A 23582-nucleotide genomic window follows, 5' to 3' on the forward strand; every position below is an offset into this window, starting at 1 on the left:
AAAATTATCCATGAAATTATTATAAAAGACTTGTACAATAATACTCAGACATGTAATGACTATGGAGGTGCTGTAAAAAAATTAAGCGCCACAATATTTAGTGTAACCAGAAGTTTTAGACACTGCCCTCTGTGGACTCCTCCTTTAGGGGTCACACTCATTGTCCTCCTGGTCAAAAGTGAGTGATCACGTAAAAAGCAACTTTTGCTTTTTTCTGTTAAATCAATGTAATACATTGTGTCCATTCATATATTTTTATGTGTTTTATGTGATATCTACGCAGTAGACCATTTTTACAAGATTAACAAACTTTATCAGATAAACATCTTGAAATATTTTCCCATGGTGCAAAATGTGCGGTCTGGGGCCCTTTCGTTGTAATTTAGTATATGTGCCATGCCTGCCCAACAGAGGGCAGCATCTTTACTCCATAGTGAACCCGGAAGCGGAAATAACACGAAACTTCGTTTTCAAAACGTCGTGCGTGCTTGTACGGTGTTGTTTAAAATCGCAAGAAAATAAGTTGAACTTCTAAACGTGGATTATTATTATTATACGGTACACGATACCGCTGCACTCTAAGTTTTGTTTTGCATGTATATGGGATGTACATGAACACTGTTTAGTTTTGTTAGCCGTCTGTCTCCCGCTAGCACTGAGTGTGCTGGTTGAAGATTTTCACTTTGAGCGCATTTACAGTAATAAGAAGTCATGGCGGATGTTACTGCTCGTAGCCTGCAGTATGAATACAAAGCGGTAAGACTATTACAATATATCTGAATGATCTTTAAAAATAACTTTTATTATGTTGCGTTGCTAAATTTCATAAGTACGTTGCGGTGGTTTGTTGTGAATAACACGTTGACCTAATCGGGCTTCCCACGATTATACAAAATCTGAAATTATCAGCGAATTTAGAACTACAGTTTATTTTCTGGTAAATACGGGATATAGTACATAGATGTTAGCTTTACTTAGTGAATTCTACAATATTTAATCAACTTTATGATTGTGAAACTTTTATACAATCACGAAAATTAACTGTCTAAAAGTGTGCACTTAAAGGAATAGTTCACCTTCAAAATGAAAATTCTGTCATCATTTACTCAACCTGTCGATATTTTAAACGTGTGATTTTCATTCTTGTGAAAAAAACAAAAGATATTTTGATAAATGTTTGTAACCTAAAACCGTTGGTCCCCATTGACTTCTATTATATGGACACAAAACCAATGCAAGTCTATGTGGACCGACTGTTTTCTGTTAACAATGTTTTTCAAAATGTTATATTTTTGTACAGAGGGAACACATTTTGTAGGTTTTAATTTTGAGGGTGAACTACTAAAGGCAACAAGCAATGCTGTCCAAATGGCCAGCGAATTTCGTGCCATGAAATCAAGTTTTTTTTTGTTCCCTCCGCAGAACTCTAACTTGGTGTTGCAAGCGGACAGATCTCTGATCGACCGCACCCGCCGAGATGAACCCACTGGAGAGGTCCTGTCTCTGGTCGGCAAATTGGATGGAACAAAGATGGGAGACAGAAGCCAGAGGACAAAACCTCAGATGCAGGAGGAGAGGAGAGCAAAGTGAGTCTCAACTGATTCGCCTATCTGTAAAGGTACCCATAACAAAGGTTTGTCGAATATATTAAACACCTTTTGCCCTTGTGTGATGCAGGAGGCGAAAGAGAGATGAGGACAGACACGACATCAATAAAATGAAAGGCTTTACACTGCTGTCTGAAGGGATTGATGATATGGTGGGAATTGTGTACAAGCCCAAGACCAAAGAGACCAGAGAAACATATGAAATCCTCCTTAGCTTCATTCAGGCAGCCCTTGGAGATCAGGTGAGTTCAACAATGAGTACATATATTAAAAACTGTGGTTTTCAAAGACCGATCCACAACCACAATGTTTGGACTTGCACTGCATGGTCTTTAAATGAAACCACAAAAACTAGTTATCAAGAGTTTTTCTTAAAAAAACGACAATATGGAGAATAATATTTGTGGTAATAATTGGTAAAATCCTTTGTGTTGAACTGCATAATAAGTTCCTCGGTTTTGCTGTTTGCCTTAAAAGCCAAGGGATATCCTGTGTGGAGCTGCAGATGAAGTGTTGGCTGTCCTGAAGAATGACAAGATGAGAGATAAAGAGAGGAGGAAGGAGGTGGAACAACTGCTGGGACCTGCAGATGACACACGCTACCATGTCTTGGTCAACTTGGGCAAGAAAATCACAGACTATGGTGGAGACAAGGAGCTTCAGAATATGGGTAGCAGCAACATCCTTGCATTGTGTCTGTTGTTTATCCTTCTGCGTTTAAATAGGTTGTAATTTAGTAAATACTTGATCCAACAAAACATTTTTGTTAAAAAGTTATATACACTGCATCTCTTTTGCTTTGGCAGATGACAACATTGATGAAACCTATGGAGTGAATGTACAGTTTGAGTCGGATGAAGAGGTGAGTTCCTGTAGCTGCTTTATATTGAGGTCTTTGGCTCTCTTGTTGACATTCGCTGTGTAACGTGCATTTGTACGTCTGCAGGAGGGTGATGAAGATCAGTATGGTGAGGTTCGGGATGAAGGCTCTGATGACAGTGAAGGGGAAGAGGCAGATGAGAGCAGTACTCTGACCGCTAATGTAAGTCATTAATCCATGTGCGTTTCTGGAGACGTGTACAGCCAGGTGTTAACACCCTCTTTCGCAATAGCTGGTTAACACAGGAGATGTTATGATGGCGAAAAAGAAGGATCTTCACCCACGAGACATTGACGCCTTCTGGCTTCAGCGACAGCTCAGCCGCTTTTATAACGATGCCATAGTTTCTCAGAAGAAAGCAGATGAAGTATTGGAGATCCTTAAGGTAAGCAATGCATATGCCTGTGGAGACTGTGGTCAAATGTACATTTCGTTTTGTTTGTTTTTAGTGTGTGGCTAATTTGTTATTTTTTTTAGACTGCCAGTGATGACCGAGAGTGTGAGAACCAGTTGGTGCTGCTTCTGGGCTTCAACACTTTTGATTTCATCAAGGTCCTCCGCCAGCACAGACGAATGAGTATGTAGATAGCATTAAGTATAGAATTAAAGGATTGTTATTTCTTACAATACAGCTCTGTCCTTTAGTTATTACATTTTAATTTGTTTTTCTGCACGTTTCTGTCTATTCAGTCATGTACTGCACCATGCTGGCCAGTGCACAGAGTGAAGCAGAGAAGGAGAAGATCATGAATAAAATGGAGTCTGATCAAGATCTTTCCAAAGTTCTTTATCAGCTACAGGAGACTGAGAAGGAGGATATCATCAGGGTTAGAACGGGATCTGTTTTTGTTTCATTAGAGATTTACTTTAGCTCCTGATGTAATGATTTGTGTGATACATTTTTTTTTTAAAGTATAATATAAACTGTAATATCCAGAATTGCAGCACAAATTTTTTTTTTTTAATCTTTTATTTTTGTTTGTGACTTATGGTTTTGTCATTGCAGGAGGAGCGATCCAGACGGGAAAGAGTGAGAAAATCACGCGTGGATGATCTGGAGTCGATGGACATTGATCGTGGGGAGGTAAAAATAACTTTTAGCTAGTATTTATAATTTGTGTCTATTTGACATTAAATAGTGGTAACGTGATATTGATGTAACTGTCTGTGAGTTGATATTTATTCCTTTATTGTTTGACTGTAGTCTGTGACTAGTAGGCAAACGCTAGACCTGGAAGATCTGGCCTTCTCTCAAGGCAGCCACTTCATGGCCAACAAGCGCTGCCAGCTGCCTGATGGCTCCTTCCGCAAACAGAGAAAAGGCTATGAGGAGGTGCACGTACCTGCTCTAAAGCCCAAGCCCTTCAGTGATGATGAGGTATGTTTTTGACAACAACTGTAACTTGGCTGTATTTGATGTTAGAATTATATGTAAAAGCATGGCTGGCACATTTATATACATTTTGTATATGACAAAAGTCATATACAACTAGGTATGATGTAAAAAAACTGCAGAATAGCTAAATTGACCTGGGATCTGTGTAGTAAAACTATTATTATTAATTCCTAATTGATGAGCTCTCATATTTACAACATTGACATTTCTGTTTCTCTCACAGACATTGGTGCCTGTTGAGAAATTACCCAAATACGCTCAAGCTGGATTTGAGGGATTCAAAACCCTGAATCGTATACAGAGTAAAATCTACAAAGCCTCTTTGGAGACAGATGAGAATCTGCTGGTTTGCGCTCCAACGGTTTGTCTAATTTGAAAAAAGCACATCTGGATAGAAATATTAAAAATAAATTTGATTTTGATCATTTTTAACAATTGCATTCTGCATACTTACGTGGATGATATCTGGGATTAAAGAAATTCTCTCTCTGTGACCTGTAGGGTGCTGGCAAAACCAACGTTGCGCTCATGACAATGCTCCGAGAGATTGGCAAGCACATTAACATGGACGGCACCATCAATGTTGATGATTTTAAAATCATATACATCGCTCCCATGCGTTCCTTGGTACAGGAAATGGTGGGCAGCTTTGGAAAGGTAGGAGTGCCATGATGGAGAAAACACTTCTCTGGTCTGTCAGTATTCATCAAAAACATGTTTTTAGTCAGAGCCATGACATAGTGGTTTGCACGCATGCTTCAGAATTATTGAGCACATTGTGATACACAGATTGTTAAATGTCCCTAAAACATCCATTGCAGCGTTTGGCCAGCTATGGCATCACTGTGTCTGAGCTGACTGGAGACCACCAACTTTGCAAGGAGGAAATCAATGCCACCCAGATTATTGTGTGCACGCCAGAGAAATGGGACATCATCACCCGGAAAGGAGGGGAGCGTACTTACACGCAGCTTGTGCGCCTCATCATTATTGTAAGTAATTTAGTTGTGATTCTCTCTTTTTAAAAAGTCTATTGGTCAAGCCGCATTTTTCCAAGTTGGGTAAGGTTTCTATACCTTCTCAATAAGGATGAGATCCACTTGCTGCATGACGACCGTGGCCCCGTGTTGGAGTCCTTGATTGCTCGAACCATCAGGAATGTGGAGTTGACGCAGGAGGATGTGAGGCTTGTCGGTCTCAGTGCCACATTGCCCAACTATGAGGATGTAGCTACCTGTCTGCGCGTGGACCCGTCCAAGGGACTCTTCTTTTTCGACAACAGGTGAAAAATGGAGCAAATTCAAATACTATTTGAACTATTTGAATATTTTTTTAAATATTTTGTGTATGTTGCATGTTTTCTTTGCGTAGTTTCCGCCCTGTACCTCTGGAACAAACCTATGTAGGAATCACAGAGAAGAAGGCCATTAAGCGTTTCCAGATTATGAATGAGATTGTCTATGAGAAAATTATGGAGCATGCTGGAAAGAATCAGGTGAGGCTGAGAACAATAATATTTTCCCCTAAGATCGTATTGTGTCTTTAATACAGATGCTACAGGCTTCTCTTTCTTAATTCTTTTAACTTTGTTTCCAGGTCCTGGTGTTTGTGCACTCCAGAAAGGAGACTGGGAAGACGGCACGTGCAATCAGGGACATGTGTTTAGAAAAAGACACTCTGGGGTTGTTCCTCAGAGAGGGTTCGGCATCCACTGAGGTCCTGAGAACTGAAGCTGAGCAGTGCAAGAATCTGGAGTTAAAGGATCTCTTGCCTTATGGTTTTGCTATTCATCATGCCGGAATGAGCCGAGTGGACAGAACACTGGTAGAGGATCTGTTTTCTGACCGTCACATTCAGGTTAGCGCTTAACATTCAGGAACATTCAGTTAGCTATTTGAGATTTCCTTCAGGTTAAACTGTAATCGTGTGTGTTACAGGTATTGGTATCCACAGCCACACTGGCCTGGGGTGTGAATTTACCAGCCCACACTGTCATAATCAAAGGCACACAGGTTTACAGCCCAGAGAAAGGCAGATGGACAGAGCTTGGAGCGCTGGATGTTCTCCAGGTCAGTTAACACAGTCATTGTATGTCCAAACATGCTGCTTTAACCAGTCAGAATATTGTTTTAACATTTGTTTACTTTGGTGAAGATGCTGGGTCGTGCTGGCCGACCGCAGTACGATTCTAAAGGAGAGGGTATTCTCATTACATCTCACGGAGAGCTGCAGTATTACCTGTCTCTGCTCAATCAGCAGCTGCCCATCGAGAGTCAGATGGTGTCCAAGCTGCCCGACATGCTCAATGCTGAGATAGTGTTGGGCAATGTACAGACTACCAAGGTTTGTTTTTGGAAAAGTAGATTTATTTTTTGCATCACGTTCAGGATCAGTTTTTGACCCACTTTGTAACCATTTTCAGGATGCCGTGAACTGGCTGGGATACACGTACCTGTACGTTCGGATGCTACGGAACCCTACACTGTATGGCGTCTCCCATGACGACCGCAGCTCTGACCCGTTGCTCGAGCGCCGCAGGATGGACCTTGTGCACACGGCTGCTACTGTCCTAGAGAAGAACAACTTAACAAAATACGACAAAAGATCCGGCAGCTTTCAGGTACGAAGAGTTTGCACCTGTGATGTCAACCCACCTTTCTAAACAACTCACAGTCGTCCATATGCTTGATAAATGAGCAGAATATTTTTATCTTATTTGCAAAGTTGCAACTACAGATCTGGTTTAAATGTCGTCTGATATGTTATTTCACAGGTGACAGACCTGGGCCGCATCGCCAGCCATTTCTACATCACCCATGATTCCATAATGACCTACAACCAGCTGCTGAAGCCCACTCTGAGTGAAATTGAGCTCTTCAGAGTCTTTTCTCTCTCATCAGAGTTTAGAAATATCACCGTCAGAGAGGTAAACCAACTGAAATGTGTTAACAAATGTTTACCATAAGGGTCTTGGAAGACTTGAAATGATGTCACTAACCAACATGGTTGTGACTCTTTGGCAGGAGGAAAAACTTGAGCTACAGAAACTGCTTGAGAGAGTCCCCATTCCAGTAAAGGAAAGCATTGAGGAGCCCAGCGCAAAGGTATGTGCTTTTATTTAGAACATTTGGCTTAAACACCTTATTCTTCTGCTACTATAACAACACAGCTAGGCACTGTATGCCGCAATGGAGTGCAGTTTTTCTTTACTTTCTAGTTTTCTGAATAACGTTTGTCTCTGTTTCTTAGATTAACGTGCTGCTGCAGGCGTATATATCTCAGCTCAAATTGGAGGGCTTTGCTCTTATGGCTGACATGGTCTATGTGACACAGGTACATCATAGGCTCTGTTGTTATATAAATATATTAAATTGAGAATTCATCCAGAGGGAAGCCTTAATTGGCTATAATGATGTTTCTGTTTGGTTATACAGAGTGCTGGCAGGCTAATGAGGGCTATCTTTGAGATTGTTCTGAGCAGAGGCTGGGCTCAGCTTACCGATAAGACTCAGAATCTCTGCAAGATGATTGACAAAAGAATGTGAGTGGTGACTATGATGCAGATTTTTTCAACCAAACATTGTGTGCTTTTACACAAATACTCATGATTTTTATATCTTTTTTTGAAGGTGGCAGTCCATGTCTCCTTTGCGTCAGTTCCGCAAGCTCCCAGAGGAGGTCATCAAAAAAATAGAAAAGAAGAACTTTCCTTTTGAGCGCCTCTATGATCTAAACCACAATGAAATTGGTCAGTAGTGTTTGATTCTACAAATTCTTGATGATGTAAATATCATGTTTTGATTTTGCGTAACTGATGAAAAAACCCTAACTTATCCAGGTGAGTTGATTCGCATGCCAAAAATGGGGAAGACCATTCATAAGTACGTCCATCAGTTCCCAAAGCTGGACCTCGCAGTCCACCTGCAGCCCATTACACGTTCCACTCTAAAAGTGGAACTCACCATCACACCAGATTTCCAGTGGGATGACAAGGTCAGTCCTCTGTTCAAACATCGTGTCTTTTGCTTTTTTTTAAATCAGCAGGTTAATTTACTGTTTTTCTGATGTTTGTCTTTCTAAAGTAATTTTGGTATGCTGTCTTTGTTTCTTTAGATACACGGGTCGTCTGAGGCCTTCTGGATCTTGGTGGAGGATGTGGACAGTGAGGTGGTGCTGCATCATGAGTACTTCCTCCTGAAGGCCAAGTATGCTCAGGATGAACATCTGGTTACTTTCTTCGTCCCTGTGTTTGAGCCGCTGCCCCCGCAGTATTTCATTCGCATTGCTTCAGACCGCTGGCTGTGTAAGTTATTTTACCACTGCACACTATTTCTCTTTGTTTGGATGTATCTCCCTTTAAAGGTTAGCTTAAGTTGTTTTAGAACCAAATTTCCTCTCTCTTAAGCGTGTGAGACACAGCTGCCGGTTTCATTCCGTCACCTGATCCTGCCAGAAAAATACCCACCCCCCACCGAGCTCCTGGACCTTCAGCCTTTGCCAGTGTCTGCCCTGAGAAATGCAGCCTTTGAGAACCTTTACCAAAACTTTCCCTTTTTCAACCCTATCCAGACCCAAGGTACCTGCACAAACCATTTAACAAATATCATTCATATATTGAATATCAGAAAGCAATTCTGAAAAAACTGACTAACTTTTTATCTCTTAGTCTTCAATGCAGTGTACAACAGCGATGATAACGTCTTTGTTGGTGCCCCCACGGGCAGTGGGAAGACAATATGTGCGGAGTTTGCTATTCTAAGGATGCTCCTACACAACGCAGAGGGCCGCTGTGTCTACATCACACCAATGGAGGCTCTGGCTGAGCAGGTAAAAACGCTCCCTTTATTAGAAATAAACTCATGTTATTTAGATTGGCAAGCTAATGGTATTGGGATCTTTTATGTGCAGGTCTTTGTTGACTGGCACCAGAAGTTCCAGGATACTTTAAATAAGAAGGTTGTCTTGCTCACTGGAGAGACCAGCACTGACCTAAAGCTACTTGGTAAAGGTGACATCATCATCAGCACACCAGACAAGTGGGACATCCTGTCTCGCAGATGGAAACAAAGGAAGAATGTTCAGAACGTTAGCCTCTTCATTGTGGATGAGGTTCATCTCATTGGAGGAGACAACGGAGTAAGATTGCTTACAATTTCACGATTAGAAAATGCACTTAATTTCATGTATTCCTTGTTTTAAGTTTTATTAGATTTTCAAGACTTTTCTTTCACATAATTATTTAAGTCTGACTCTTCTGTGTGTTTCTTATAGCCTGTGTTGGAGGTGATTTGCTCCAGAATGAGGTACATCTCCTCTCAGATTGAGCGGCCCATACGTATTGTGGCCCTCAGCTCTTCTCTGTCCAACGCCAAGGATGTGGCCCACTGGCTCGGCTGCAGCACCACAGCGACCTTCAACTTTCACCCCAACGTCAGACCTGTTCCTTTGGAGTTGCATATCCAGGTCTGAAGCTCTTAAACGGATGTGATTTTAAAAACACCATCCTGATGCTAATGACGTTAAATGGATTTACCTTGACCATAAAAGTGATGATGTGTTGACATTTACCATCACTTGCTTTACCCTCAGGGCTTTAATGTGAGTCACACACAGACTCGTCTGCTGTCCATGGCTAAACCCATGTATCATGCCATCATGAAACATTCCCCATCCAAACCAGTGCTGGTGTTTGTGCCATCAAGGCGTCAGACTCGTCTCACCGCTATCGACATCCTTACTTTCTGCGCTGCAGATGTGGTTCCACAGAGGTACTTGAAGTGCTATAACCTGCTGATTTTTTTAGTTGTGATGTCAGACATCATCACAAACCCTCTGGTTTTACCTGCAGGTTCCTGCACTCTACTGAGAAGGACCTGGCTCCTTTCATGGAGAATCTCTCTGATACTACACTGAAGGAGACCCTCTCTAACGGGGTGGGGTACTTGCACGAGGGCCTTTCACCAACAGAGCGCAGGATTGTGGAGCATCTCTTTATGTCTGGTAGGAGAAACCTAAAAACTGTTTTATATTTAAATAAAGCCAATTTATCTTTATCTGTTGTAAGACTTGAAAGCTTATGCCACCCTTTCTTATCCCAGGTGCCATTCAGGTAATGGTGGCATCTCGCTCTCTCTGCTGGGGCACTAACATTGCCGCCCACCTGGTAATTGTTATGGACACGCAGTACTACAATGGAAAAATCCATGCGTAAGTATCTTCACAACCACACAGTTGACATCACTAATATTTATCTCCAGTTGTGTTCATAATATCTGTTTCTCCGATCAGGTATGTGGACTACCCAATCTATGATGTTCTGCAGATGGTAGGGAAAGCCAATCGCCCTTTGCAGGATGATGAGGGTCGATGTGTCATCATGTGCCAGGGGTCCAAAAAGGTAAAAAAAACTTAACAAATGTACCTGTCAGGGATCACCAGGATTACAACGTGTACATAATTTTGTATATCGTTCTCTCACTCGCTTAGGACTTCTTTAAAAAGTTCCTTTACGAGCCTCTGCCTGTGGAGTCTCACTTGGACCACTGCCTCCACGATCATTTCAATGCTGAGATCGTCACTAAGACTGTTGAGAACAAACAGGATGCCGTGGACTACCTGACATGGACGTTTCTTTACCGCCGAATGAACCAGAACCCCAACTACTACAATCTGCAGGGTGAGGAACCACAGAACCTTCACAACTGCAAACAGGTCTTCACTGCTAATGAAACCCTTCATATTCACATCTTTGTTTTTATATGGCAGGTATGTCCCATCGTCACTTGTCTGATCATCTGTCTGAGCTGGTGGAAAACACCTTACAGGATCTGGAACAGTCCAAGTGCATCAGCATTGAAGATGAAATGGATGTCGCTCCTCTGAATCTGGGCATGATCGCAGCCTACTACTACATAAACTACACCACCATTGGTGAAGCCCTGCTTTAATATACTTAAACAAATAAAAAGAATGAGATGGTTTATAGCGATGGTACAATTTTCAGTATATCAGCCTGTTTAAAACTAGTAGAAGCTCTCTGTAAGAGTGAAATCTGATGTGTTTGTGTTCTTTTATCAGAGCTCTTCAGTATGTCCCTGAATGCCAAGACAAAGATCCGAGGCCTCATTGAGATCATCTCTAACGCTGCGGAGTATAAAAACATTCCCATTAGGCACCACGAAGACAACCTGCTCCGACAGGTTAGTAGTATTTTGTTTTATTGACATTGTAATATTACTTTTTATAATAAAACATCAGAGCTCTACATTAACTTATTTTAACCTTTGCAGTTGGCACAGAAGGTTCCTCATAAGCTTAACAGCCCCAAGTTTAATGACCCTCATGTGAAGACCAACCTGCTGCTTCAGGCTCATCTGTCCCGTATGCAGCTGAGCGCAGAGCTCCAGTCGGACACTGAAGAGATCCTCAGCAAGGTAAGCAAGAACCTGTTCTATTACAGCTCAACAACCTGATATCACTTGAAAATTACACGACCCAAGTCTTTCTGCGTTTGCGTATCTAGGCTGTGCGACTGATCCAAGCCTGTGTGGACGTGCTCTCAAGTAACGGCTGGCTGAGTCCTGCACTGGCTGCCATGGAGCTGGCTCAGATGGTCACACAAGCCATGTGGTCCAAAGACTCTTACCTCAAGCAGCTTCCCCACTTCACTGCCGATCACATCAAACGCTGTACAGATAAGGTGAGAACTGCTGGAGTGCATTGGGTTTGGGTAGTTATGGGGTCATCTGAACGTATATTTTGTTGTCATTGGCCGTCTTGTCTTAACTTCGCTTTGAAATTATTAGGGTGTGGAGAGCATCTTTGACATCATGGAGATGGAGGACGATGACCGTACTGCTCTGCTACAAATGGTTTCAGAAGTACAGATGGCCGACGTGGCACGGTTCTGTAACCGCTATCCCAACATTGAGCTCTCATACGAAGTGGCTGACAAAGAAGATATCAAGAGGTATGAAACATATCAGTTCAAGATTAACCTGATGTTGGGTCACCAACGTCAAACACTTTACTAGAGATATTTAGCTGTGTTTTATTTTGTTCACAGTGGAAGTCCTGTGGTTGTTCAAGTGCAGTTGGAGAGAGAAGAGGAAGTTACAGGACCTGTTATAGCTCCTCTGTTTCCTCAGGTCAGAAACGCTCTAGAGAAACTTGATATGTTATGTATCAAGGCTTTATTGTGTGTTTGAGCTCAAGTTAGTCTCTGGGTGATCTTGTAAACATGGATAATTTTTGTTTGTACAGAAACGTGAAGAAGGCTGGTGGGTAGTTATTGGAGACCCCAAATCAAACAGCCTCATCTCGATCAAGAGACTCACTCTTCAACAGAAGGCCAAGGTTGGTTCTGCTCTCATCTCTGATAAAATCAGAAAATAAATTTGATTGTTGGTCAGGTGGTTCTGACAATGGGGTTGTATTTCTTCCCACAGGTGAAACTGGACTTTGTGGCACCTGTGCTGGGTGTGCACAACTACACGCTGTACTTCATGAGCGACGCCTACATGGGCTGTGACCAAGAATACAAGTTCAGTGTGGATGTCAAAGAAGCAGACAGTGAGGGAGACAGTGACAGCGATTAGTTGTAGATAACAGTTGTGTTGTCCAAGTTCATTTTTAAACTTTTTTTTATGTTGTGGTTCTTTAATTGTGATTTAAATAAAGGAAACTGTAAATTGGAGATGTTTTTCATATTTTATTACAAGGTCTTTCAGACATTGAATGTATTGAATTAAATAGTCCAGTGATAAACTTCATGGAATATAATAAGTTTATTTAAATGTCATTGAACTTGTTAGTGCAGAATCTCCAAAAACATTAGTGTATGAGGCCTTGAGGTAGTGGACATAGTTCTGCAGGCTGCGGTTGGTGCTGTTCACCTGCTCTAACTGGTTCTTTGTGTCTTGAAGTTTGCACAGATATCGCTTCTCCATCTAAAAAGCAAAAATAGATCTGTCAGTATTTTGCATTAAAGGAATATTCTGGATTAAATGCAACCTAAGCGCTGTTATGCTACCAAAATATTAAACGTCTCCAGCTGGGTTTCCATCACCCTTCAAATTGCGCATGGGGAAAATCACCCAATGGTGATGCTTAAAAAACAGCCCACGTGAGCGTAAAAACATTTAAAGGTTTTTGTCTAATTTAAGGTCATGTGACGCAAACATCAATCATTCTTATAAAATGGCACGATATATGAAGTATGGAGATTTATTAGTTAGTTGGTGGTCCAGTGAATGAAATTTAGCAGTTTCTAGCGTTGAGTTTGCGAATTGCAACCAGCGGTTCACTCCAACCCTCCCCTTCGAAATATAGCAGTGGCTGAAACAGAATTAAGATGTCGCCACGTTTACACTTTCCTGGAGGAGATAATGTATTAACGAAACATGCTCTGTAGAGCAATTTGTTTGTTTAGGGCTTCTGTAGAAACAACATGGCGAATTCCATGCAAGGGGACCCACGGTGTATGTAGATAGAAATAGCTCATTCTAAGCTAATAAAACGTTACAAACGGTTCTTTTTTACAAAAGGTCTGAAGACAGTAAAGCATTTATGTCAATAAATCCTCCAATAAATTTCAATAAATGTATATTATATAAACAATGTAGGGAAATATGACGTTTCTCTTAACACTTCATCACGAGTAGGTGGAGTTATGCAGCTCTATAGTTCGCAACCTGCCATAAAACTTGAAGACGTTTGGACAGAATGAATGGCTTATCGCAAGAAGAAAAAATTGCATTTCAGTCGCAGAACTATGTCTAAGCGAAATGCCCACATTTCACTACATTTGACATCAAGAAAATATAGCAAAAGTTGTGCACAAATCTCTTATGGACACCCTGCTTCTCTTTTGCAGTATAATCTTTTATTGATTTTCAGCTGTAACTACATAGTGTTGTGCTTGTGCAAAGTACTAAAGGTCATAGTCTACATAAAGATCACTTACATCATCCTTGCTGCGGCGTAACTGACCCATCTCATTTTTAGCCAAACTCAACTGGGTTTCCAAGTCTAGCTTTTTGGACTGAGCTGACTGTTCTTTGGACAGCATACGCTCTAGGTTCTGGTCCACCTATAAAGACAAAGCATTCTAGTACAATGTGAGGAGCCAAATATTCAGACTAACAGATACAATGCACTTTATTGGCACCTTTTTCTGCGCCTCCTCTCTGGCCTGCTCCACCTGTCTGTAGAGTGAGTCACATTCATGGGTCTTCTCCTCCAGACGCAGCTTTGTGCTGTGAAGGTTCTCCTCCCTCTTGGCGATAACCTGAAGCAGATCTCTGTTTTGAATGCTCATCTCTTCCATCTTTCTGTGTGCCATTAGGAGAAAATTATAACATAACTTACTATAAATATAATTTTTTTTGGTGTATTTCTGAATAAGATTAAACATTTTAACAGGAAATGCTTCTAAGATGAGCTACAAAATTGATTTTTATAAGCATGTGCAGAAGCACCTTTCCATGCTGTCCACTGAAGATTTGAGCTTGTTGTTTTCTTCAAATAGAATTACGTTTTTTTCCTGGAGCATCTCTGATTTACAACCCTGCTGCTCAATATAAAAAAAATTGACAATTAGATCTCAATATCTGTTGTACAAACACTGCATATATGCTATGTATATATATACTCTACCTTGATCCTGATGTCAGACAGAGCGCTGGTCAGCTCTGCATTTCTTCTGTCCTGAATGCTATTGTTCTCTCTGGTCTCCCTGAGCTCTTCCTCTGAGCGCTTCAAAGCTTCATACAGCCCCTCCAGCTCCTTCAGCCGGGCATGGAGCTGCTTGCGGCCCTGGTCCACCTCACTCTCCACTTCCGCACGATCACTCCTCGCCTCCTTCTCCGCCAGTTCTAGTCTCAGTGAGTACTCCTCAGATTCCAAACGTGTCTTTTGCAGCTGTGAGGGATTGGAAGAGTTAGCGTAGATGAACGTGGGTGGATTTTATTTGTTGGGAAGGTTGTATGTTGAAAGCACCTGGTTCTTGTAACTCTCTACTACATTTTCAAAGTCCTTCAGTGAAATCTTCAGCTGCTGGGCCTCTGAATGAGACAATGACAGCCTGTCTTCTGTGGCTGACAGAGTGGTCTAAAAGAGAAGAGATGTGAAATAAAACCAAAATCAAGGGTTGAATAGATTATTTAATTTCTATTGACTCCTGGATTGTTTTTTGTTGTTGTTGCTGAACCTGGGATTGTATTGTTTGCACTTCACACATGCAATTCTGACCAAAAAAGGTAACTTACCTTGAGTCTCTGGTTCTCCAGTTTAACAGATGTGCTCTCTGAGGTAAGGGAGTGCAGACGGCTGAGCAGGCCTTCTCTATCTACGCAGGCTTTCTCCTCGCAACTGCGCAGCTGTTCAGTTAACTCGGTGATACGACTGCAAAGGGAAAAAAAATCCAATGCTTAAAAGAAGAGTTCATCCTAAATGAAAATTATGTCTTAATTTACTTAGCCTCAAATTGTTCCAAATCTGTATACATTTATTTGTACTGATGAACACAACAAATTGAGAGTGATTAAATGATGACAGTATTTAAATTTTTGGGTGAACTGTCCCTTTAAATCCTCAATGGTCGCAAACATAGGCTTTATTATCTTATGTTTCTTGGCAAAAAAATAGAACACATGGAGATATATCACTCACTTGTTTAAGGTAGTGATCTCTAGGTCAAGTTGGCTTTTCTCTCTGTTCTGTATGGTGTAACGCTGTCGAAGCTCCTGAGCGGCCGAGAGCGCCTCTGCCAACTTAGCCTCCTGAATGTAAACACACATATCTGTCATACTATATAATGCATGAATCATACTAGCAGACTGCATAACAAATTACCTTTTCAAGTCATAATAATAAATGTAGATGTATGATATCATGGTAAATAAGTAAAAAAAAGGTCTGATAACTTAATTTTTTTTTTTATAGTAACACATAAATGTTTTACCTTCTCCAGAAGTTGTGCCGAGAGCTGTGCTGCTGTATTCACACTATGTTCAGCCCGTTTCCTGTGGTCTTCCAAAATTTGGTTGTTGATATTCCTGTCTCCTTCGCAGTGTTGTTTCAGCTCTTTCATCTGCTCCAGCAGGCCCTGAACCTCCTCCTGCTGATGCTGCAGTGTCCCCTCCAACCTCTGTGTTCAGTACAGAAGAGTGAGCAAAGCATTGTTGTATTGTACTGTATAAATACTGTGAATTTCCACTCACTTGAATCTGAGCCTCCAAACGGTTATTTTCTGCCTCTTTCTTATGCAGCTGGCTCTGCAGACGTCTACGGGTGGATTCAAGAACCTTTGAGAGCCCTCCTGTTGTCCTCAAATGGTCCTGTGACAACAGCAACATTATGATATAAATGTGCATTCTAAAATACGCTATTAATTCAATTGAATAGAAACAAATTATATAATCACAGAGTGTAAATGATCAATACCCTTTCGGTTTCCAAATTCTCAGCTAGCTGATCGGACTCCCTTTCCTTAGTGTTGAGTTTGGCCTCAAGCTTCTAAAAGAGAAATGAGACTCAAACGGTTAACATGGTCAAATCATCGCACCATTACCAATAATTTTCTCATTTAGATTACCCTTTTATCAGATTCTGAATCTGCAAGTTTTCTCATCAGCATTTCCATATCATCTGACATTCTCAGCGCATCTGTCTGCAGTGCAGAGAAAAGACAGAATTAAACTTTGTTATGCAGCAACAAGATTCATCTTTACAGGACGTTATCTGTACCTCTCGTCCATGCTGCTCCCTTAGAAGTCGCCGGAGATTGCGATTTGTCTCCTCAAAGGTTTTCAGCTTCTGCTCTAGTAGCTCATGATGACGACCCAGATGATCAGAATGTGTCTTTGACTGCTTGTTGTCCTGCATCACATAGAACAAGCATGCAATATGATATTTTACGTTTACAAAACGGATACAGTGCTTTTCCGTTAGTATATGCTGCTATTCTCATACATCTAGGCTCCACTTAAAAATCAAAGCAATACCTTATAAGAGCTCTGTAGAAAAACAGTCGAAAAGCCACCAAACCATCTCACCTTTCTGAGTTTTCCTATGGTTTCCCTTAGAACCGCGACTTGTTTGGCCGCAGCCTGCCCATCTATCTCAGCTTCCACTAGTTTCCTAAGCAGAGTTTCTATATCATGAGGTGGAGCTCCTGTTTCTGATCTGTCAAAAGAAAGAAAAACATTCTTAATTTAGGACAGTCCTCTATATAAAAGCAAATGTGAGGAATAAACCTTGAAAACGTATACCTTGTTGGTCCAGTTCCTCCGTGCGTTCCATCTACAGTGCTATGGGGATCTGAATTGTCACGTCTAGACTTTCTCAATTCCTTATTGACTGTCTCTAGTTTTTGTTCCTGCTGGTCAATAAAGTGAAAACGGGCACTCAACTGCTGTGACTGGTGCATTAGTTGGTCTTCTGTTTGCCGTAACTTTACCTGCAGAGTATTATATTAAATATTATAGATGTATGATTTCAATATTTGAACTTGCAATGGTTTGTACACGGTAGGCATATCTGAAAATCCATCTACAAATCATACTATTCTTTACTATTTATATTTTTCCATACCTTATTTTCTTTATCGTCAACCTCAGACTTATGTCTTTCAATTTTTCTCTCGTATTCTGAAATGTTGCCAGTAGCTCCTCTAGCATTGTTCTCTTCACTTGACAGGTCAGTGAGCCGCAGAGGAGGTGAGGAGAGGTCAGTGGATGGTCCGGGTGTGACCTCTAAGCAACGTGTTGCCCCCTGATGACAATGTTTGTTTTTAAAATCTAGTAATTCCGTTCCAGTTAAACAAATAGTTGTTTTAATAATATGTGTTGGTACATATTGGTGAATAATAAGTAAAAAAAGCAAAAGGTCTGCATTCTAAAATTTTCTTTATTTAACCAGCAGATAAAATACAACACAAACGTTTGGCTTTTTTCCTTTGTCAGTGTATGTCCAGCACAGTGGGTGTGTTGAATAATAGGATAAAAATATGCCAACCTCTCTTTTGAAATCCTTTCGTCTGGAGGTCTTTCCTGGAGGAACCCAGGGAGCTCGGACCTTTACACTTGCAGTGGATTGCAGATGGCCCACTTTACTCTGTTGAAAGTGAGAGTGGTTTCAGATTCAGATTCATTCTTTATAGTCCTCAAAGAGGATTCATTTTTCACAAACTGAACCCGTGCTGTAATACACATATCTAACCAAATACACATATCTAACCAAATACATACATATCCTCACCAAGAACAAATATACACACAATTTACACCAGAAACAAGATCAATGCACATGCTACACATACTATGTCAGATATAAATCAGCACCTTTAACACATGTTCCGTATAGTACCCGGGGGTGATAGCAGCAAAAAAGTAAACACTCCATGATTTCTGTGAGTTTAACACCTTAATGGCTGATGGTAAAAAACCTTCCCCAAGCGTACTTGTTTTGTGGGGTAACTGACCTGAGGTTAAAAGGATAGAGCATGAATTAAGAGGATGGCTCGAGTTCTTTATTATTATATTTAATCTGCCCTTGCGAATGATGGCATTTTTGGGATGATTTCACTGGATCAGAATGAACAACTGTTACTGGATTGACAGGGGACATGTAGATGAGGACTGACCTGCAAAGGTGGCGCCGTTGGGCACTTATGTGGACTCTTCTTAAGGTGAACATGCACAGATGTTGAGACTGGGAGATGAACATGGAGGGGCGGGGAAGACGATCGTGTTTTCATCTCTTCACTGAGTCTAGAGTTGAGACGTGTTTATTTGATTGTCTTCAAATATGAAAAAAAAACATTTAGTTAGATGTCGTTATCAGATACTCCTCAGCTATACTGTAGCCTATGTCCTCTTAATCCTTTCTTTTAATACGTTGAATGTGTAGGTCGTTTATCTTTACGATCAGTTAAATCTTATTGATTCAAATGAATTCATGAATTTCTTTATGTATTTTATAAAGCGATGAAGTTGATGCCACTAACCTCAATCCAACGTTACGTCCCCCGTGTAATAATGTTGTTTGCAAAACCCGGTAGACTCTCGCACGGACAACAATAGCCTCCAATCAGAGATGCGCCAAACAGCCCAAGTCCCGCCTTTAGATTTTTCTGTCGCATCTCATTGGCTGGTTCAAATTTTAAAGACCACTTGAGACGCTTGTGTCACGCCCAAAGAACCGAAGCGTATTCTGTTTCTGTGGAAACGACGCGTCGCTAAATTCTAGAGTATGACTCGGGTTCTCGCTGCCATCAATAAAACATTTGTTTTTTATCGCATTATATAACAAGCATTTAGCAGACGATATAAAAAACTCGAATTAAAATGACCCTGAAACCTAATAGGATAACATGAAAAATCCAAAACAAAAATGACCAGACAGTACGATATGCTTAGAAAGTATAACTGCCACTTGCATTATATGACCAAAACCACTGTAATGGTCTTAAATATTTTTCATACTACATTTAATTTTTCAGAAAATTAAAAAACGGTTTTGTGAAAAAACATTTGAGAATATATTATTTTCAAGAACAAAAGTTGTTAATTTGGTACTATTTAACTCGCTAGAGATCCCACACTATTGTGTACTTTAAACTGTATGTTTTCTCTCCATGCCTTCATATTTCCATTAAACGTTACACGTTATTGACGACACAACATTTGACAACTGCCTAAGATTTTATTTATTTTTCCGATATTTTAATGACATTGTCCAATCATAATCATGATATCAAAAGATGATGCATAGACAGGTACTTTAAGTTAAGAAGTCATAATAGTCTTGCATGTAAAGCAAACTTTCAATAACTATTACTCACAAGACTAGGTTTTAAGGTGAACCCTTTGAAAACAAAAAGGTTATGACATGTTGGTGAATGCCACCTCTTGCTTAACCAAACATCAAGTTAACCACAGACCTGATAATGACTGCACACTCAGAATGGGAGTTCATGAACAGGAGAACATTATCCCAAACTGAGGTAGACTGTAAGCATCTACAGTGTTATATCAAAGCTGAACTCATCACTCGCTAAATTAACAAAAGAAGAATTCAAAAGAACAAGACAAAAAGCAACAAAAGCAAGAACCGTCATTTGTTGAAAATGGACCAAACCTTTTTTGGTCATTGATGTACAAAGAAAATTAGAACAGCAAAAGAGTAACAGTAGGTCTGTGAATCATCTATTTTTATGTTTTATGTTAAATATCATTTGGTTCATATTTTTATTAGTTTAAGCAATACTAAATTATTACGAAACCATGAATAAAACTTTCAGAAGCACATTCTATGCTGCGGGCACATTTTTGACAATCTCTTCTAATTAAATGTACGGTTACATACTGTCCATTCCAAGTAAAGCAACGTCTCAAGGAACCAAAAGCATTTAACTACCAATAAATGACATCAAACTTGCTTTTTAGAGTTGAGCTGTGGTATCAAGTGCTTCAGGTTGAATGAGATGACAGAGGCATAGATTTTATGACACATGTTGTGTGGCCTTCTGCATGCGTCTGTACCAGTTCTTCCCTTTTGTATTTTCCATCACATCATCAAAAGCCTGAAGACCTTCCATTACTCTCAGAACTCCAAAGACAGCCTGTGTTGACAATACAATAACAAAATTTAGAACACAAACTATATTTCCAACACAAAACATGAAATTTTTATATAATAATGGCTTGAAATAACACATACCAGATCCGCAAGGTTTGGTTGATCTCCTCCCATGAATTTCTTGTTTTTCCCAATTGCTGCCACCCAATCATTGACTGCCTTGTAGAGATCCTGTCTTACATCATTCTGCAAGTTGTGTCTGTAGAATATAATACATAATTTTATTATTTCAACAGTGACCCCCAACCCCCCAAAAAAGGCACAAAGCCGTACACACCAGTTTTAAAAGCCAGTCTCTCTACATAGTCAGCACATGTGAGATTAAAACATACCTTTTTTTTAGTCTTTTTGAAATGACCCACATAGCAGCAGCTCCAACATACTTGGCAAAAAATCCCTCAAAGGTGCCGAATTTGCCTTCTCTTACTATGTAGTCAAAGGAAGCGAGGGCTTCTGCTGGTGTACGGTAAACATTAGGTGAAATTAGGTGCACCAGCCAATCATCTGCCCACTTGCGCCATTTGATTTCCTCCCTACAGAAAATGTGTTATTATAAGAACATTGATAAGGGTACTATTTTGTACATTTTGACTTTGTGTAAGATCAAATCAATCACTCTCAAACATGATTGATTTCCTTTACTTTCTGGAATCTTTTTCGGGATACAGGTGATCAGCATCCTCGTCGTTCACCATGACCCAGTACTTATTGCCGAACTCGATCACATCTTTTCCACTGTCATTCTTTGACTTCATCTCAGGATAGCAAGCCAAAACCTCAGGTATTGTTCTTTGCCTAAACAAAAGGAAACATGCAATCTCTAAATACTTTAAAGAAAAAAACGGTCCCTCGTCGAGCCTTATTGTTTAAACTTTGTTATGCATTAACAGATTATTAACAGGTGATGTGACGCCCAAGAAAATAGCCTGTAGGTAGGAAAACATCAAATAAATGTCAATTTTTTCTTTAAAAACTTCACTAATCACAAACTTGGACTTTGCGAGTTTCAAAAGGTCTTCTAATGTCTTATATATGAATAAATCACAAAACATTTTTTAAAGGTCCAGTTATAAGATCAAACAAGGTGCTTAAGACTCACTTGGAGATCAGGTAGGTCTTCAAAGCACTAATAATTACAGAAGAGTCATTGATTTGCTGTTGTGGGTACACAGTAAAAGAGCATTGGATGAGCTTCAGCATCATTCCATGAAATTGACTTGAAAGACAACAACGAAATAGCTACATACCACTGTCCCGTCCACCGTCAAGATGGGAACTTTTCTGTAAGAGGACCACTTGATCTCCTGACGCATAACAGGATTGACCTCCACAATTTCATATGAAAAACCATGATAATCCAGGAAGGCTCGTACTTTGCTGCAGAACGGACAGGTCTTATACTGATACAGAATCACCTTTAGATCTGTCCCCAGCTCGGGCACCTAATAAAAACAAGGTTTGATCGGTGAGAGATTACACAATTTCTTAATACACTTTCTATTGATGCACGTCAAAGGCAGCATTTGGGAAATATAAAAGAACAGAAAACGTACTTTAATCTTCTCTGCTGCAAGGTGATGCTGAAACTGGAGTTTGACGGTCTGGTACACCCCGAAACCACCACCAAGCAAGAAGGCGGACCCCAGGATTCTGCCACGCAGCGGTCTGGATTTGAAACCTCTGCTGACACAGTAAGTCTTAACTTGACCCCTCATATGATTTCTAGTTAATAGTGTGGCGTTATTTGTTAATCGGCATGGCGGCTTGTCTAAAACTATTCGGGCGACTTTACCAAGCGTTCTCACACAGGACGCCGCCATCATGGTTTTACATAAACGCCTGCAATTCTACGGCAAGTGCAATGACAGCTGACGGGCACACGTGAGCTGAAAAACAGAATTCACCAATAAGAAATCCGTGGACATTTTATGATGTCGTGACGATTGTTTAACTTTTGAAACGTAATAATTTAAAGATTACTACTTAAAGCAAACCACAGAGATAAAAACGCTATAAATGAATTAAAATCCTTCACCAGTGATCACAATCACAAATGGCCCATATTGGCTTATCCAGAACACCGCGGAGAAACGTATTAGCTATCACGTGACGCAGTCTGTTGTTCCAAAGACAATTGTTCATATTTTGATAAAGATATAGAGCAGGAAGAGGAGCACAATTTCGACGTTATACTTTTGTCATGGACCAAAGCACGAATCACATGACCAAAACCTGTAGTTTAATTGAGTTGTGTCTCATTCAAGCGTAAGAAACTGCCTGGCACATCTGACATCTACCTTTAAAGTCCCAGTAAAATTAATAACAATTCATATTTTTCATGAATATTGCAGCGTTTATAGTCAATAGCTTATCAATGTAGTTAATTTTCTATTTAAAATTCATGTACCCTCATAATCTTCAGTTAAAATTTGAATATGCACTTCCGCCCTGAAATGACTATTCCTAAAATGACGTAAATTAGACGGCTTGGCCGGAACATCTGTTAACTCCTCCCCTTCAACTGTCAGTCTGCTGCCAGTTTCATTTCAAAATGCAACAACTGTTTCTACACATCCAATAAATTCTCAATGAAAAACGCAAGCCACGCCCACTAACTTTCCCTTTGAAATTCCTTGGGTCAGAATACGGAAGGAAAAATTATCGCAAATTCCGTTTCACAGGGACTTTAAAGGGATTAATGGAAAGCCTGTAATGCGCTCCCTAGTTCTTCCATCCAAACCTCTATACATTTCTTTGTTTGGTTGAACACAGATAAAGATATTTGGACGAATGCTTGTAACTGAACAGTTCTTGGCCTCCATTAACTGGTACCTAATGGCAAACATAGCACATACCTGTATTCTGTTATATATTGTTTTACAACAAATAAATATAAAAAAAGGGAATCTTGATTTGTTTGGGGGGTTCTCCGTACTTCATTTGTCTGTGGAACTGTTAACAATGAAAAAATCAAGAATATCACATTTATGTCATTGTACATATGCTTTATTATTCATGCAATACTACAGCACAGGACACATTTTTATGCAACAGTCTG

General features: G+C 40.2%; 3 protein-coding genes across 3 annotated transcripts; 1 reads left to right on the plus strand and 2 right to left on the minus strand.

Annotated features, from left to right (window-relative positions):
- Positions 1-453: 453 nt before the first annotated feature.
- On the plus strand, positions 454-12578 carry snrnp200 (small nuclear ribonucleoprotein 200 (U5)). The gene is made up of 44 exons (XM_079468367.1): positions 454-756; positions 1423-1586; positions 1678-1849; positions 2085-2277; positions 2414-2469; positions 2554-2649; positions 2720-2872; positions 2965-3064; positions 3178-3314; positions 3494-3571; positions 3692-3865; positions 4107-4244; positions 4385-4540; positions 4705-4875; positions 4972-5165; positions 5255-5378; positions 5480-5740; positions 5821-5952; positions 6038-6226; positions 6306-6503; positions 6657-6809; positions 6907-6987; positions 7133-7216; positions 7318-7424; positions 7513-7631; positions 7722-7876; positions 7997-8186; positions 8289-8459; positions 8550-8710; positions 8792-9019; positions 9155-9346; positions 9473-9651; positions 9732-9883; positions 9982-10090; positions 10172-10280; positions 10370-10559; positions 10649-10813; positions 10961-11082; positions 11173-11316; positions 11406-11582; positions 11689-11852; positions 11949-12030; positions 12146-12238; positions 12331-12578. Exons 1-44 carry the CDS (start codon positions 712-714, stop codon positions 12478-12480), a joined length of 6408 nt encoding a protein of 2135 aa, XP_079324493.1. The 5' UTR covers positions 454-711; the 3' UTR covers positions 12481-12578.
- On the minus strand, positions 12577-18975 carry odf2b (outer dense fiber of sperm tails 2b). Its single transcript, XM_079468368.1, has 19 exons — positions 18891-18975; positions 18528-18683; positions 17900-17998; positions 17477-17656; positions 17155-17342; positions 16939-17068; positions 16631-16762; positions 16479-16553; positions 16328-16399; positions 16105-16221; positions 15846-16031; positions 15554-15663; positions 15151-15286; positions 14882-14992; positions 14540-14803; positions 14362-14453; positions 14052-14214; positions 13848-13973; positions 12577-12831 (listed from the first exon to the last, which is right to left on the minus strand). The coding sequence occupies exons 2-19, from the start codon at positions 18639-18641 to the stop codon at positions 12670-12672; spliced, it is 2457 nt and encodes an 818-aa protein (XP_079324494.1). The 5' UTR covers positions 18642-18683; positions 18891-18975; the 3' UTR covers positions 12577-12669.
- Positions 18976-19382: 407 nt separating this feature from the next.
- Positions 19383-22738, minus strand: ptgesl (prostaglandin E synthase 2-like). Its single transcript, XM_079466816.1, has 7 exons — positions 22078-22738; positions 21772-21966; positions 21624-21679; positions 21167-21319; positions 20857-21057; positions 20606-20723; positions 19383-20507 (listed from the first exon to the last, which is right to left on the minus strand). Exons 1-7 carry the CDS (start codon positions 22345-22347, stop codon positions 20388-20390), a joined length of 1113 nt encoding a protein of 370 aa, XP_079322942.1. The 5' UTR covers positions 22348-22738; the 3' UTR covers positions 19383-20387.
- Positions 22739-23582: the final 844 nt, after the last annotated feature.

The sequence above is a fragment of the Barbatula barbatula genome, assembly GCF_947034865.1.
Source record: "Barbatula barbatula genome assembly, chromosome: 11".
Lineage (NCBI taxonomy): Eukaryota > Metazoa > Chordata > Actinopteri > Cypriniformes > Nemacheilidae > Barbatula > Barbatula barbatula.